General features: G+C 39.1%; 1 protein-coding gene across 3 annotated transcripts in view; it reads right to left on the bottom strand.

Annotated features, from left to right (window-relative positions):
- Positions 1-16,016, bottom strand: part of RB1 (RB transcriptional corepressor 1) — a 156,267-nt gene that overhangs the window by 19,932 nt on the left and 120,319 nt on the right. For 2 of the 3 annotated variants that reach the window (XM_002720723.5, XM_051832230.2), the window contains exon 18: positions 3,407-3,525. In XM_002720723.5, coding sequence (XP_002720769.1) covers positions 3,407-3,525 — 119 coding nt within the window. Of the gene's footprint in view, positions 1-3,406; positions 3,526-16,016 lie in introns of those variants that run through there. The other variant, XM_051832229.2, reaches the window with a different exon arrangement.

Raw genomic sequence — 16,016 nt, 5'->3', positions numbered from 1 at the left:
CAAGTAGTATTTTCATATTTCTCTGGCTTCCCTCCTGCAATTGTTTAAATTGAGAACTATGATTCACATATATGATGAGACTTAGGTTACAAATACAGATATATACACACACACATATAAAGTTAAATTACATAGTATAGAATTCCATGAATTAATATGTAAAATAACAAGACAGATTTATTTACATCTGTATACTAAATATGTCAGGCATAAATCAAAGCAAAAATATTGATAAATATTATCAATTTCTGGCAATTCTCATTGCTCTGTGTTACTCTCTATTTAGTAGAATAATTCAGGTCTTCTTTCCAATTTTGTTTAGTAGCTGAGAAATAACTCTGAGCAGGAAGTAGGCTATGTACTTACTACAAATGTTTCTACTACTTAAAGTATACTAAGTAGTACACTTGGAAAAGGAACTCACTGTCACAATGATTCTATAAGTATGGGAATCTGGTCCACCATGAATTTCCGTTCAGTTCCCTAACTAACATATTGTAGACTGAGTTATCTCAGGCTGGCATCATGGCGTAGTGGGTAAAGCCACTGCATGAGACACCGGCATCCCATATGAGCATTGGTTCAAGTCCTGGCTGCTCCACTTTCAACCCAGCTCCCTGCTAATGTGCCTGTGAAAGCAACAGAGGATGGCCCAAGTCCTTGGGCCCCTGCACCTACGTGGAGGATCTGGAAGAAGCTCCTGACTCCTGGCTTCTGCCAGGCCCAGCCCCAGCTGTTGTGGCCATTTGGGGAGTGAACCAGTAGATAGAAGATATCTTCTCTTTCTCTCTCTGTCTCTTCCTCTCTGTGTAACTCTGACTTTCAAATAAATAAATAAATAAATATTTTTTAGAAAATTTATTCTTCCCTAAGTTTTAAGTGCAAATATTGAACTACCTAACAGATAGCACAACTTGGATCTCAAACTTAATAAGGCCAAAGTGGAGTTCTGGATTTCTTCCCCAATTTGCTAATCTAAAAAAGAAAAGTTCCATATTGCATCTCTGAGTTATTAAAATTCATAGACCATGGGTTATTAAAAACATTTGAAAAATTATTTGAGAAGCTGAGAGACAAAAAGAGAAAGCTCCCATCTGCTAGTTTACTCCCCAGTTGCCAATTTTTGCCAGGGTTGGGCTGGGACTGAAGTTGGGAGACAGGAACACGCAATCCAGGCCTTCTACACGGAAGCAGGAACCAATTACTTAAGGTATCACTGATACCTCCCAGGGTATTCATTAGCAGGAGGCTGGAACTAAATCCAGGCACCTTGATTTGGGATGTGTGCATCCTAACTGGTGTCTTAATCACTAGGCTAAATGTTTGCCCCAGGAGTTACTTTAATTTCTCCATTTTTCTAAATTCTCAAATCCAATGTAAAAACCTATTAAATCTATCTTTAAATATATCCCAGATCTTTACATCTGTGATACCCTATCTTAGACCAAGTCACTTATATCTCTTACTTGAACTACTGAAATAGTCTCCAAATAGGTCTTCCTACTTCCTTCCTTGCTCCTATTCCTTTCCCTCCACAAACCTACCTGTATTGAAAATAGCACCTAGAGAGTGGTCCTTTAAAAATGCAAATTATAGAAAGCTGCATCTCTCCTTAAGTTGTTTCCACTACCCTTCAAAAATTCAAATTCATTAAGATGGTCTATGAGAACCTGTAAGACCTACCTCCAGTCTCTCCAACCTAATCTTGTACCATTCTCCCCTTGCTCACTATACCCCAGTCACATTGGGATTTCTTTCTGGTACTCAAGTAAGCTAAGTTTGCTCTGCCCTAGGACCATCACACTTGCCCTTTGTTCTGCCTGGTATACACATCATGCAGATTTTGCCTGGCCATCAGCTACTAGTCCTTGAGGTCTCAGGTCAAAATACCACTTTATCAGAGGAAGGAAGGCATCCCTAACCATTTCATCAGTCTTTCAGTTTCTTTCACATAATTCCATTTATTTCCCTTGTAGCACTTATCATACTCTAAAATCATCTTACTTATTAGTTTGCTTGTTTATTGCCTTCCTCCAAATTGAAGCTCTATGAGAGGAAGAACCTAGATTGTCTTACTACTGTATTTCCAATGGCTAGAACACATCTTGGCATTTAACAGATAACTGTTTGTTTAATTAAAGAACAAAAATAAGGGTTGGCTTACTTATATGAAAGTATTGCCCAGCAAACAAATTCATGAATGAAGGCAGAGTTTCCATATGCCAGAAATACTTTGGGTATAAGTATCTCTGGAAAGCTGTCTCTACGTTATTCATAGAACACAGTAATGTCAACCTCTCTATTGAACTAAAAAGGAATATAACATTAGGCACATTCCTATGGAAGGCAGTGTAGCTAGAGTGATTAAGAGCATGGGCTTTGGGGTCAGAGTGCTTGGGTTGGATTTCTGTTGACTTTAAGCAAGTTACTTTATTTATCTAACTCCCATTTTGTAGAAAACTAGGCTTACAGCAGTTTTATAGTGTCATATATAATTGTTATGAAGATTAACTTTTTTTTAAAGATTTTATTTATTTATTTGACAGGTAGAGTTACAGACAGTGAGAGAGAGAGACAGAGAGAAAGGTCTTCCTTCTGTTGGTTCACTCTCCAAATGGCCGCTACAGCTGGAGCTGCACCGATCTAAAGCCAGGAGCCAGGTACTTCTTCCTGGTCTCCTATGCGGGTGTAGGGGCCCAAGAACTTGGGCCATCTTCTACTGCTTTCCCAGGCCACAGCAGAGAGCTGGACTGGAAGAGGAGCAACCAGGACTAGAACCAGTGCCCATATGGGATGCTGGCACTGCAGGCGGAGGATTAACCTAGTGTGCACGGCGCTGGCCCCGAAGATTAACTTTTAAAATGAGTCTGAAGTACTAGGCAATTGCCCAGCACATAATAAATCCTCAATAAATACTGATTTCTTCTCCCATCATCATCATCATCATCCTCATCACACTAATGAATAGTGTGGGACTATATCACACACTACTGCCTATACCTTCCCTATGCTTCACTTCAAATGTATTGGTCTGCACTATATGAAAAATGCTCCTGTTTCCCTGGCAGTTATGCATTGGGATTCACATCATGTCTGGTTCTTAGAACACTCTTCTATCTTCTTTATTCTTTTAAGTTTCCATGTTGAAATTCTATTCAATGTGTAATGCCTATCTAAATTGACATTTACACCATGAAAACTATCCATTTTATACCAATACTAGGTGATTCAGTAGTATTTTATATGACTGTTACATGGTCATGTATCTTATATTCCTAATTTTTAAAAGTAGAAACAACGCCTTATTCAGAATTCTAATCCCTGTAGCTTCTATATAGTACCTTGCATACACTAAATGCTCAAAACCTATTTGCAATTTGAATGAATGACATAACATTCTACTTACATATCTGCTGCAGTGTGATTATTTTGGAGAGGAAGGTTGAGAGGACAAGCAGATTCAAAATGATCAGCTGGTCCCTCTCTGTCCTTTGACTGTTTAATAAGATCAAATAAAGGTGAATCCTATACGAATGAAGATAATATTAAAACAACATTAGTATATACAATTTTCCCATGTCATTATCAAAATCACATTGTCTTACATGATGAGTACTATGAATGTCAGGCACAATTGACAGTGGCAATTTAAAAGTCAGAGTGAGATCTGTTTCTCTACTTTGAAATTCCTGATTGCCATTTTTTTAAACTACACATTGATAAAGTAGTAGGAAACTGTAGAATCTTTCATGCTTATATTAGAAAAGAAGTCAGAAGTTAGGGGAAAAGACACAGAAAACAAAAGAGCCAAAAAATGCAGAAAGAGGGAAATAATTTAGAAACACTTGGGTAAGTTAAAACACTTGGTTAAATAAGAACTTAATATGAAACTAAAAACAAAGATAAAATAATGCTACTTGATCAACAAAACTAACAATTGTTTTTCTTTAAATAATTGAAAAAAAATAAGTAAACTTCCAGTCAAATTGATCAAGAAAAACAGAAGGGAGAAAAAGAAAGGCAAGAAAAAGAAATCAAAGGTACACAAATTGGGAAGGAGGAAGTCAAACTATCCCTATTTGCAGATGACATGATTCTATATATAGGGGATCCAAAAGACTCCACTAACAGACTATTGGAACTGATAAAAGAGTTTGGTAAAGTGATGGGATATGAAATTAAAACACAAAACTCAATAGCCTTTGTATATACAGACCATGCCATGGCTGAGTAAGAACTTCTAAGATCAATTCCATTCACAATAGCTACAAAAAAAATTAAATACCTTGGGTAAACTTAATCAAAGATGTCAAATATCTCTATGATGAAAATTACAAAACATTAAAGAAAGAATAGAAGACACAAAAAAATGGAAAGATCATCCATGTTCATGGATTGGAAGGATCAATATCATCAAAATGTCCATACCACTGAAAGCAATATACAGAAACAATGCAAATCCAATCAGATCTAGAAAAAAATGATGCTGAAATTCATGTGGAAATATAGGAGACCCTGAATAGCTAAAATAATCTTATACAACAACAAAAAAAAGCTACAGGCATCACAATACCAGATTTCAAGACATACTACAGGGCAGTTATAATCAAAACAGCCTGGTACCAGCAAAAACAAAAAACAAAAACAAAACAAAACAAAACAAAAAAAAAAACCAGAACAAAAACAGATGGTAGATCGAGCAGTGGAACAGAATAGAAACTCCAGAAATCAATCCATACATCTACAACAAACTTATGTTTGACAAAGGAGTTAAAATCAATCCCTGGATCAAGGACAGTCTCTTCAACAAATGGTGTTGGGAAAACTGGATCTCCATATGCAGAAGAATAAAACTAGACCCCTACCTTATACCTTACACAAAGATCCACTCAAAATGGATTAAACATCTAAATCTATGACTCGATATCATCAAATGATTAGAGAACATTGGAGAAACCCTGGAAGACACTGGCATAGGGAAAGACTTCTTGGAAAAGACCCTAGAAGCACAGGCAATGAAAGCCAAATTTGACAAATGGATTACATCAAATTGAGAAGCTTCTGCACTGTGAAAGAAACACTCAGTAAAGTGAAGAGGTAACCAACAGAATGGGAGAAAATATTTGCAAATACTATAACTAATAAAAGATTATATCCAGAATCTATAAAGAGCTCAAGAAACTCCATAACAACAAAACAAATAACCCAGTTAAGAGATGGGCAAAGGACCTGAACAAGCATTTTTCCAAAAAGAAAATTCAAATGGCCAACAGACACATGAAAAAATGCTTAGGATCACTAGCCATCAGGAATATGCAAATCAAAACCACAATGAGGTTTTCCCTCACCCCAGTGAGAATGGCTTTCATACAGAAATCAACAAACAACAAATGCTGGGGAGGATGTAGGGGAAAAGGTACCCTAATCCACTATTGGTAGGAATGTAAACTGGCACAGCCACTGTGGAAGACAGTATGGAGATACCTCAGAAAGCTGAATATAGATCTACCTTATGACCCAACCATTCCACTCCTGGGAATTTACCCAAAGAAAATGAAATCAACATATGAAAGAGTTATTTGTGTTCCCAGGTATATTGCAGCTCAATTCACAATAGCTAGGATATGGAATCAACCTAGATGTACATCAACTGAAGCCTGGATAAAAAAATTATGGTGTATGTACACCATGGAATACTACACAGTAGTAAAAATTGTGGGGAGCAACCCGGACTAGACTGAGTTACTGGAATTAAGACTTATTCTATGCATCTGCTCTCCCACAATATGGCGCTGGGAGAGAAGTAAACAGCTTCTGCACAGCTGCCTCCAGTTCAACCAATAAACTGTAGGACTTGCTCCTGATTGGAGGAGAGCAGCGTACTCGGCGTGTGGGCAGCCGAGTTGGGATTGGCAGAGGAGGACTATAAAGGAGGAGAGAGACGGCATGCACCAGGAACACCTAAGGGGAACATCTAGCTGGAGGAACACCTGTGCAGCCCCCGAGAAAGCCGGCCGGCGGTGTGCCGCTCCCCTGCGGAAGTGGGGAATGCGGCCAGGGGGAACTGCCCTTCCACGGAGGTGGAAGGGATAGTAGCCAACCCGGGAAGAACCAGCAGCAAACCCGGGGAGGGCCGAGCAGACGAAAAGAACAGCGCAGGGTCCTGTGTTGCTCCTCCACGAAGAGGGGGAGCGACAAAAATAATGAAATCTTGTCAGTTGTAAAAAATGGATGCAACTGGAAACCACCATACTTAGTGAAACAACCAAGTCCCAAAAAGACAAATACCATATGTCCTCCCTGATCTGTGGTAATTAATAGAGTACTAAAAGGTAATACACTGAAATAAAATAGACACTTTGAGATGTGATGATTTTGAACAGCCCTTGCCTCAACCATTGAAGAACAGTTTTTCCACACTATTTGTTGAACTCCTTACTTAGTGTAGGGTTAATCTTATGTGTATAAAGTTAACTGAAAACAGATCTTTGTAAAAAATAAGAACATGAATGGGAGAGGGTGGAGGAAGAAGATTGGGAGTGAGGGTGGGAGGGAGGGTGAGGTAGGAAGAATCACTATGTTCCTAAATTTCTATATATGAAATGCATGAAGTTTATATACCCTAATAAAAGGTTTATAGGTTTAAAAAAATAACATTTATAAAAAAAGAAGGCTAGCAGTAAAAATTATTCAAAACATTGATTCAGAACCTGTAATTTTCTAGAGGTGACTGCAAGTACATATAGTGGACTCCATTAAAAGAGGGATCATGTGTGTTCTACTAGTGTTTTTTTATATTTATTTATTTAAAATTTTTATTTGAAAGATGGTGAGGGGCAGGGGACAATGAGAGAGGGATGCTGCTCAGGATGCCTGCACACCATACTGCAGTTTTTAAGTACCATCCTCAGTCCACTCCAGCTTCCTGCCAATGCATACCTGGGCAGCATCAGGTGATGGTTCAAGTAGTTTGAGTCTCTCCACCTATGTAGGAGACCTAGTTTGAGTTCCAGAATCCTGGCTTCAGCCTGACCCAACCCCAGCTATTGTGGGCAATTGGGGAGTGAACCAGTGAATGGAAATTTTTTCTTTCTCCCTTTCAAAAAATAAAAGTAAATTTAGGGGCAGGCACTGTGACATGGCAGCTTGTCTCTGCTTAAAATATTTGTATTCTATATTGAAGTGCTAGCTTAAGACCCAGCTACTCTGCTTCTAATCCAACTTCCTGTCAATGTAACCTGGGAGACAGTAGATGATGGCTCATGTGCTTGGGTTCCTGCTACTCACATGGAAGATCAGGGTGGAGTTCTGGACTTCTGGCTTTTGTCTAGCCCAGCCCTTGGGCACTTGGGGAGTAAATCAGCAAACAGAAAGTCATTTTCTCTCTCTCTCTCTCTCTTTCTCTTTCTGCCTTTCAAGTAGATGAAGATAAATAAACATTGAAAAATACCAGTTAAGGATGATTAATTAAATGCATACATTAACTCTCTTAAAATCTCACTAAAATGGTAGTAAATGGGATTTTTTTTAAAGATTTATTTCTTTATTTGAAAGTCAGAGTTACAGAGAGGCCGAGGTAGAGAGAGAAAGAGAGAGAGAGGTCTTCCATCTGCTGGTTCTCTCCCCAAATGGCTGCAATGGCCAGAGCTGAGCTGATCTGAAGCCAGGAGCCAGGAGCTTCTTCCAGGTCTCCCACGTGGTTGCAGGGGCCCAAGGACTTGGGCCATCTTCTACCGCTTTCCCAGGTGTTTAGCGTGGAACTGCAATGGCAGTGGGGCATCCAGGACTAGAACAGACACCCATATGGGATGCCAGCACTGCAGGCAGCAGCTTTACCCACTACACCACAGTGTCAGCCCCAAATGGAATTATTTTAAAAGACATAAATCTAAGAATAAAGAGAATGAAGAACAGACCTCAGATACTTGATTCGGAAATCTGGAAAGCAAATGAACAAGTGGTAATCTACACAGCTGTTAAGAAAAACGCTGAATCAAAACCCAGCAAAGGAAAGCCAACAGGCAAATCAAATGAACACTTAACCTTTCAACAGGGTCTGGAAGTGGTGATACCAGATGCTTTGGGCTGTAAGGTCAAAGCAGAGTTAATGAAGGATTGGCTGGAAGACCTCTTAAGAACAAGTTAGGCTTCAAAATATCCTCATCCTTTTCTCTTATTTTAATTGATAGAGAAAAATGAGTTTATTATTTAGTGAGAAAAAACAACATCCTCTAGACTGAGAGACTCTAGACAGACACATGAGAGGTTACTACACTAAAACACAAGAGGATTAAGAAAAAGTTTATATAATGAATACTGTGTATCCTAACTGTTTCCTGTCTCCTGATCCTAGACCATCTGCAGCCATGATCATATCTTTCAGGCATGAAATCAGAAGCGTCAGAGTTGAATAATATAATGCATCTAAGAGAAAAGACCTACAAAATGGGGGCTTCTTAAGGGATCATCCAACCAAATCAGCATACAATTAAGCTCATAGTCTCTACCCAGGTGCTCAGAGCTTCTAATTTTAGTGGTTTATACAAATATGAGTGATGATCAAATATCTCAGGCAAGTCTCTAATATGGAAGCATCAAAGAAAAACAAAATGCGGCCGGTGCCATGGCTCATTAGGCTAATCCTCCGCCTTGCGGCGCTGGCACACCGGGTTCTAGTCCCGGTCGGGGCGCCGGATTCTGCCCCGGTTGCCCCTCTTCCAGGTCAGCTCTCTGCTGTGGCCAGGGAGTGCAGTGGAGGATGGCCCAAGTGCTTGGGCCCTGCACCCCATGGGAGACCAGGATAAGTACCTGGCTCCTGCCATCGGATCAGCGCGGTGCGCTGGCCACAGCGGCCATTGGAGGGTGAACCAACTGCAAAGGAAGACCTTTCTCTTTGTCTCTCTCTCTCACTGTCCACTCTGCCTGTCAAAAAAAAAAAAAAAAAAAAAAAAAAAAAAGAAAGAAAAAAGAAAAACAAAATGGGCCCAGCGATGTGGTACAGCAGGTAAAAGCTGCCGCCTGTGATGCTGGCATCCCATGTGGGTGTGGGTTATAGTCCCAGCTGCTCACCTTTCAATCCAGCTCCTTGCTAATGTGCCTGGGAAAACAGTAGATGATGGCCCAAGTGCATGGACCCCTATATCCACATGGGAGAACTGGGGGAAGCTCTAGGCTCCTGGCTTTGGGTTGGCCCAGATCCAACTATTTGGAGAGTGAACCATCAGATGGAAGATCTCTCTGTGTCTCCCTAAACATACACACACACACAACAAAACAAAACCAACTTGGGAGACACGGAAGCTACATAGGGAAAAGACATTTTAAAAGAAATAATGGGGACAATTGTTGTGCCACAGAGGGTTAAGCCATTGCTTATGATACCGGCATCCTGTATCAGAGTGCTGGTTTGAGTCCCAGCTTCTCTGTTTCCAATACAGCACTGTTGCTAAGGTATCTGGGAAAGCAGAACATGACCGCCTAAATATCTGGGCCCCTTCTATGCATCTGGGAGACCAGGATAGAATTCCTGGCTCCCAGATCTGGCATGGCCCAACCCTGGCTGTTGAGATCATCTCGGGGGTGAACCAGCAGATGGAAGATCTTGCTCTCTTTGTCACACTCTCTTTCAAATAAATAAAATTTAAAGTAAATCTTTAAAAATAAAAACATGAGGTGATGGTGGCAGAACACTGTGGCACAGTAGGTTAAGCTACTGCTTAGAGTGCCTACATTAGTGCCAGTTCAAGTTCCACTACTCTGCTTCTGATCCAAGTCCCTAATAATTCATCCTGCAAGGCATTAAATGATGTCTCAAGTGTGTGGACCCCTTACATCTATGTGGGAGGCTCTGGTCTCACCATGGCTGAGCCCTGGGTATTGCAGGTGTTTGGGAAGTAGCCAGTGGATAGGAGATATCTTTCTCTCTGTCTCTACCTTTCAAATAGGTAAAAATAAATAATAAGAATTTAAAAAAACCAGCAAATTACTCAACAGTCTTTTTGAATAGAAATTTACTCACATCTAAGCAATATATTCCCAAACACTATTTTTTCTTATTCATCCTGTTCTCAACTCATAACAAGAAACAAAGAATAAAGAACTAGTAGATAAAAAGTCAACAGCAGTAAACACATAGATTCTGGATTTAGAGGGATATAACCTCAAATTCTGATTCCACAGTTTACAAGTAATGAAAAGTTTTGCTCTCTGAAATTAGTTTCATTACCTAAAAAATAAGAATAACAGCAGGATCAAATGACATAATGCATGCAATACCTACATCACAGAGACTTATATTTTTCTTCCTCCTTTCAGTGATTTGCCTTGATGATATTTGGGTCTCTAGAACTTATGAATGTACTTCATGAGTTTGTGGAAATAATAGAATTAAAAGTTAAATGTAGGAGCCAGTGTTGTGGTGTAATGGGTAAAGCTGCTGCCTGGGATGCCAGCATCTCATATAGGTGCTGGTATGAGTTTTGGCAGCTCCCTATCTGATCCAGCTCCCTGCTAATGGTCTGGAAAAGCAGCAGAAGATGATCCAAGTGATTGGGCTAGGAACTCAATCCAAGTCTCTTATTCAGGTAGAAGGGACCCATATCCTTGTACCTGTTGGTACCCTGTGTACACATTAACAGCAAGGTGGAATCTGGGGTGGAGCTAGGACTTGTACTCAGCACTCTGATATGGGTCGCTTAAGCAGCATCTTAACTGCTGTACCAAACACCTGCCCTTCCATAAACATTTTGAAGATCCTTCATATATCTGAATGTATTAAAGATGTACTGTCAACTCTTAACATTCAGGAGGGAAAAACATTCCTTTAAAAAAAATTTACTTTTTTCCCCTGTAGATATCGAGTAGGTAACCTGATCAACTTTTTTTTTTTATAAAAAGAGATGTGATGATTACATAGTCATTATTACATGTATCACTGCAAAAGCTTGGTGGTTTTCAAAACTTTTTCCATTCTGTAGACCAACAGAAGATAGGCTACTGCATGTCACAGTGGCTTACCACAGAAGGAATTCTATAAGTGGAGGTGGTGGTGGCTATGGGTTGTCTCTTGTGGAGGCATCAGATGAGAAGGTGACGCACATGATTTGGAAAAACAGAAGTGTTATAATCCCCATAATGTAATTTTTATTGTTAGTCATTGTTTCCTGTTTTCATTAGGGACACTCTGAAGTGCCATCTGAGTAACTGCCTTCATCTGAGTTAATGATTGGCACCCAACAAATTCATCCCAGCTCATGCATGCATTGTTACGCTCAGTGTTTCACATTTTCTTGCCAATGATGAACTGAATATCTCTAATTGAAACATATGTCGTAAACCCACACAGGAGGGATCTTCAAAAAGTTCACGGAAAAGTGTATTATGAAAAACTATGCATGGATTTCAAAATTTTTATACCAAAATAAACATGCTTTAATTCAATTTTTCATGAGCTTTTCGAATTTTTCTTGTATATTCAGCAGAAATTGCCTACTGCCATTTTTCTCTTAGACATTTTAGGAGACCCTGAAACCTGAGAAACACAGGCAATTAGTAGTACTTAAATATGCTACTAATTAGGTGCTTTATCTACTTTTCAGAAATAAGTTAAAACTTGATTCATACTTCAGACTAGCACAAAACAGCCATAATTCTCACTTATTTTCTCCCAACTCTGCTCTATTTTCTTCATAGCACAGATCAGTTCTTAAATTATATTATGTGCTCATTTGTTTACATTTTTATTTATTGTTTCCCTCACTGGGATGCAAGATGCAGGCAGGCATGGGCTTTGTCTACCTTGATTACAGGTATATTCCCAGTTTTTAAAAACTGTCTGGCACACAGTAGGGGTTCAATAAACACTTGCTGAATAACTATATGAAGTGAGAAGGTGCTCAAAGTTCTCTGAGATTAATTTTGCCTTAAAAATGGAAATTTCTTGGGGCCAGCGGTGTTGTGGTATAGAGGGTATCACCGCCACCTGCAATGCCAGCATCCCATATGGGTGCCGGTTCAAGTCCCAGCTGCTCAACTTCTGCTCCAGCTCCCTGCTAGTGGCTTGGAAAAGCAGCAGCAGATGGTTCAAGTTGTTGGGGCCCTCCACCCATGTGGGAGACCTGAAAAAGATTCCTGGCTCCTGGCTTCAATCTGGCCCAGCCCTGGCTGTTATGGCCATTTGAGGAGTGAACCAGAACTCTGCCTTTCAAATAAATAAAATAAATCTTTAAAAAATGGAAATTTCCTAGTTATATAAACCTTAGATACTTTAAAAATAAAATATTTTATCTACTTCTCTTCCCTATTTGCTTCCAATATTAGTTAAACATAGATTGTACACCCTGGCCATAAAGAAAGTATAAACATGTATATGATTTCAGAATGCTTATTATTTAGAAAACATTTTTAAGGTGCAATGGAGTACAGTGGAATACTTTAGGCAAACTGGAGTAAAACTGAAGATTATTTTTATCTGTGAAACATTATCCATGGAATGTCAAGCATTACTTGAATACCTACTGTGTACTAGGCACTAGGTACAGATCTGGTTTCTATCCATACAGTGTCTGCAGTTTGGTGAAAAAAGACAGACAATAAATAAGGAAATAAGTATGTAATGATAAATTAAGAAAAATTCTATGAAAGAACAGTGAATGTTTTTGAAGTGTGGAAAAATTCACACCATAGGAAGAATTAACTCTATAAAGGGAACTAAACTAGTGTGAGAATCAGACATTGAAAGGGGAACAGGACATGAAAGTTCTTGAAAGGAAGCTAGGATGTCTGAATATGATGAAACTCAGCAATGCATTGCCAAACATTGAAAGAAAGGGTTATGACTGAATGGAGAAGCAGGAGGTGGCCAAGAATAAACATGTTGTACTGAGGAAGTGAGCTACATTATTAATAATGCTGACGACCAATATTTGTAAATAAGTTAAAAACAAACAAATATCCTATGATTAAATTATCACAATTAAGGTCATTTTCCTCAAATAATTCATGCATCTTAATGAGGGCTTCTATAACAGAAACTCAAAATCACCAGATTTTTGTCTATGTAAATCAAAACTAATACTCTTTACCCATATATGTTATTCTGTGACAGCAAATACTGTATTAGGTTTAATCTATTTATATCACCAAAGTTAATGACTGAACACTGTACAGTTTTGTTTTCAAGAAAATAAAACAAACTTAGAAACCTAAGCTAATACAACAAAAGGATTTCACTTGTCTTGTTGCTTCTGATTCTGGGTGGATCTACTCTCAGATCCCAGAAGTTCATAATGAAAGTTTCCAATTCTGAAGCTGAACTAGATTGAGAGAGTAAGGGTAGGCTTATTGGCTGGGCTTGGGTTCCTTCCTAGTAAGTGATTTTTGTTTACATGTACATGCTACTATTTACACATCTCATCTGGTTTCAGAAACCAGTTGGACATTCTTGTCCTAGAGCCTAAAATCATATATGGGTATAACAGAGACTAGACATGTACAGATAAAGTTCCCTTGGCACAATTTAGGCAACTCCCTCATGAAAGGGATGAGTATCCTTCTTAAATAACAATACTGTCATAACAAACTCACTTCTTGTCTTCTTAGGTTCAACCCTGTCCCAAATTCTACTTTTTAAAATAGTAATAGTTCAGGCAAATTTGAAGTCTGTCAATGGACAAATTACACTCTCTATTGTGAAGCTCAGAAACTCACTAAATCACAACACAGTCAAGCACTGGCAGAAGGGTTTTGCTACTCTTTCCCCAGCATTTGGGCTTAAATAATGATAGGGTAGAAAGGAGAATTTTAGAAATATCTCATTATTTTAGTTGCTGAAGATTATTTTTTGACTTTACCCACACAACACAGGCAAAAAATGTTGTGTTGGCCAGTTTAGGGTACTGCACAATAAAGAAGAGTGACAACCATGATTTTTCTACCATGCCTAATCTTTTTTTTTTTTTTTTAAGATTTATTTATTTGAAAGGCAGAGCAAGAGATGTGGGGAAAAAGAGGGAGAGAGAAATTTTCTTTTTTTTTCTTTTAAGATTTGTATATTCATTTGAGAGGCAGAGTTACAAAGAGAGGGAGAGAGACAGAGAGAGACAGAGAGATAAGTCTTCCCTCCACTGGTTCATTCCCCAAATGGCTGCAACAACTGGCACTGGGCTGGTCTGAAGCCAGGAACCAGGAGCTTCTTCCAGGTCTCCCACATAGGGTAGGGGCCCAAGCATTTGGGCCATCTTTTATTGCTTTCCCAGGCCAGAGCAGAGAGCTAGATCAGAAATGGAGCAGCTGGGACTTGAACCGGCACCTATATGGGATGCTGGTGCCACAGGTGAAGGCTTAGCTCTCCATGCCAAAGGGCTGACCCTGAGAGATATTTTCAATCCATTGATTCATTCTCCAACAGCCTAGCTGGGCCAGGCTAAAGACAGGAGCTGGAAACTCCATGCTGGTCTGGCACAGGAAGTACAGGGGCCCAGGCAGTTTGGGCCACTATCCAATGCCTTTCCAGGCACATTAGCAGGAAGCTGAATCAGAAGCACAAGAGCTAGGACTCAACCCACACTCTGATATGGGATGCTGGCGTCACAAATGGTAGCTTAACCCATTGCACCACAATGCTAGCCCTCACACCTAATCTTGACAATCAAGACTAATGAATGATTCAAAGTCATTACCAAAATTCTATCTTTATGATTCTCTGAATTTAATAATAGTACAAATTAATGTTTCTCAAGCATCTACTATATGCTAAATATTTTACATATATTACCTCACTTAAACCTAATAAATATGTCTAAAGTAGAAAACAGAATTTCCTCTATTTTGTAGATAAAGAACCAGAGGCATAGAAGTTGAGAGTTGTCCCATGTTACATGGCTAATAAGTGGGGAAGCAGGGATTCAAAAACAAGTCTGTTTCTAGAACTTGTGCTGTTAGCTACTATACTAGGATGCAAGTCATGTTTCTTTCTCTTTTCCTTCATTCTTTTTTTGTCTGTTTTCATGGTTTAACCATGTTTACATGTTGTTGTCAACCTCTACAATTAACTCTGCCCCACTCAGTTCCAACTAAAATTCACTCACACATTCATCTAGACAGGTAAGGGAGATTCTATTACATTACATTAACAGTAGTACCTACTACACATGGTTGTTGTGAAAATGAAATAAAAATAACCTACACAAAGGGTTTGGTACAGTGCATGACATATAGTAAAGAATCAATAATTCTGCCCTTAAAGTTTATAGGCAACATTTATTAAATGCTACGAACACCAGCAAGTACATTATTTGTACTACTTCATTCCCCCAACAAAGTCTTAGGAGAAGGTGCTATGTTTTCAGTGCTAGTCTATAAGTGAAGAAAGGTAGGCTAAGAGTAAACTGTCTAGACACTTAGTAAATGGTAGATCCAGGATTTGGCCCCAAGCTATTTGACTCTGATTTTTAACTCTTAGTTGCAGCTTATAGTCTAATGAAGAAAACAGATAAGTTAATAAAAAAAAAAAAAAGCAACACAGAGTGTTAAGTACCATAATTTAAAAAATGCACAAAATACTATGAAAATCAAGAAGGGGGGGCAGCATTGTTGCATAGTAAACTCAGCTGCCTTCTGCAGTGCAGGAATCCCATAATGGAGTACCCATTTGTGTCCAGGCTGCTCTGCTTCTGATACAGCTTCCTGCTAATGCTAATGTACCTGGGAAAGCATCAAAAGATGGCCTAAGTACTTGGGCCCCTGCCACTCACCTGAGAGATCCAAATGGAGCTCCAGGCTCCTTGTTGAAGCCAGAACCAGCCTGGCTGTTGTGGCTATCTGGGAAGTGAACCAACAAATGGAAGATCTCTGTCTCTTCCCTCTCTTTTTCTCTCTGTCACTGTCCCCTTTGAATAAATAAATCTTTGAATAAATAAATAAATAAATAAATAAATCTAATTCAGTTTAGGTGCATCAGCAAAAACTCTCTGGAAGAAGTTATGTCTGAGTTGAGTTCTAAAATGAAAAGTTATTTT

The sequence above is a fragment of the Oryctolagus cuniculus genome, chromosome 9 (assembly GCF_964237555.1).
Source record: "Oryctolagus cuniculus chromosome 9, mOryCun1.1, whole genome shotgun sequence".
Classification (NCBI taxonomy): Eukaryota; Metazoa; Chordata; class Mammalia; order Lagomorpha; family Leporidae; genus Oryctolagus; species Oryctolagus cuniculus.
Note: the sequence above shows the minus strand (reverse complement) of the source record. Positions and strands in the feature narration are given on the sequence as shown.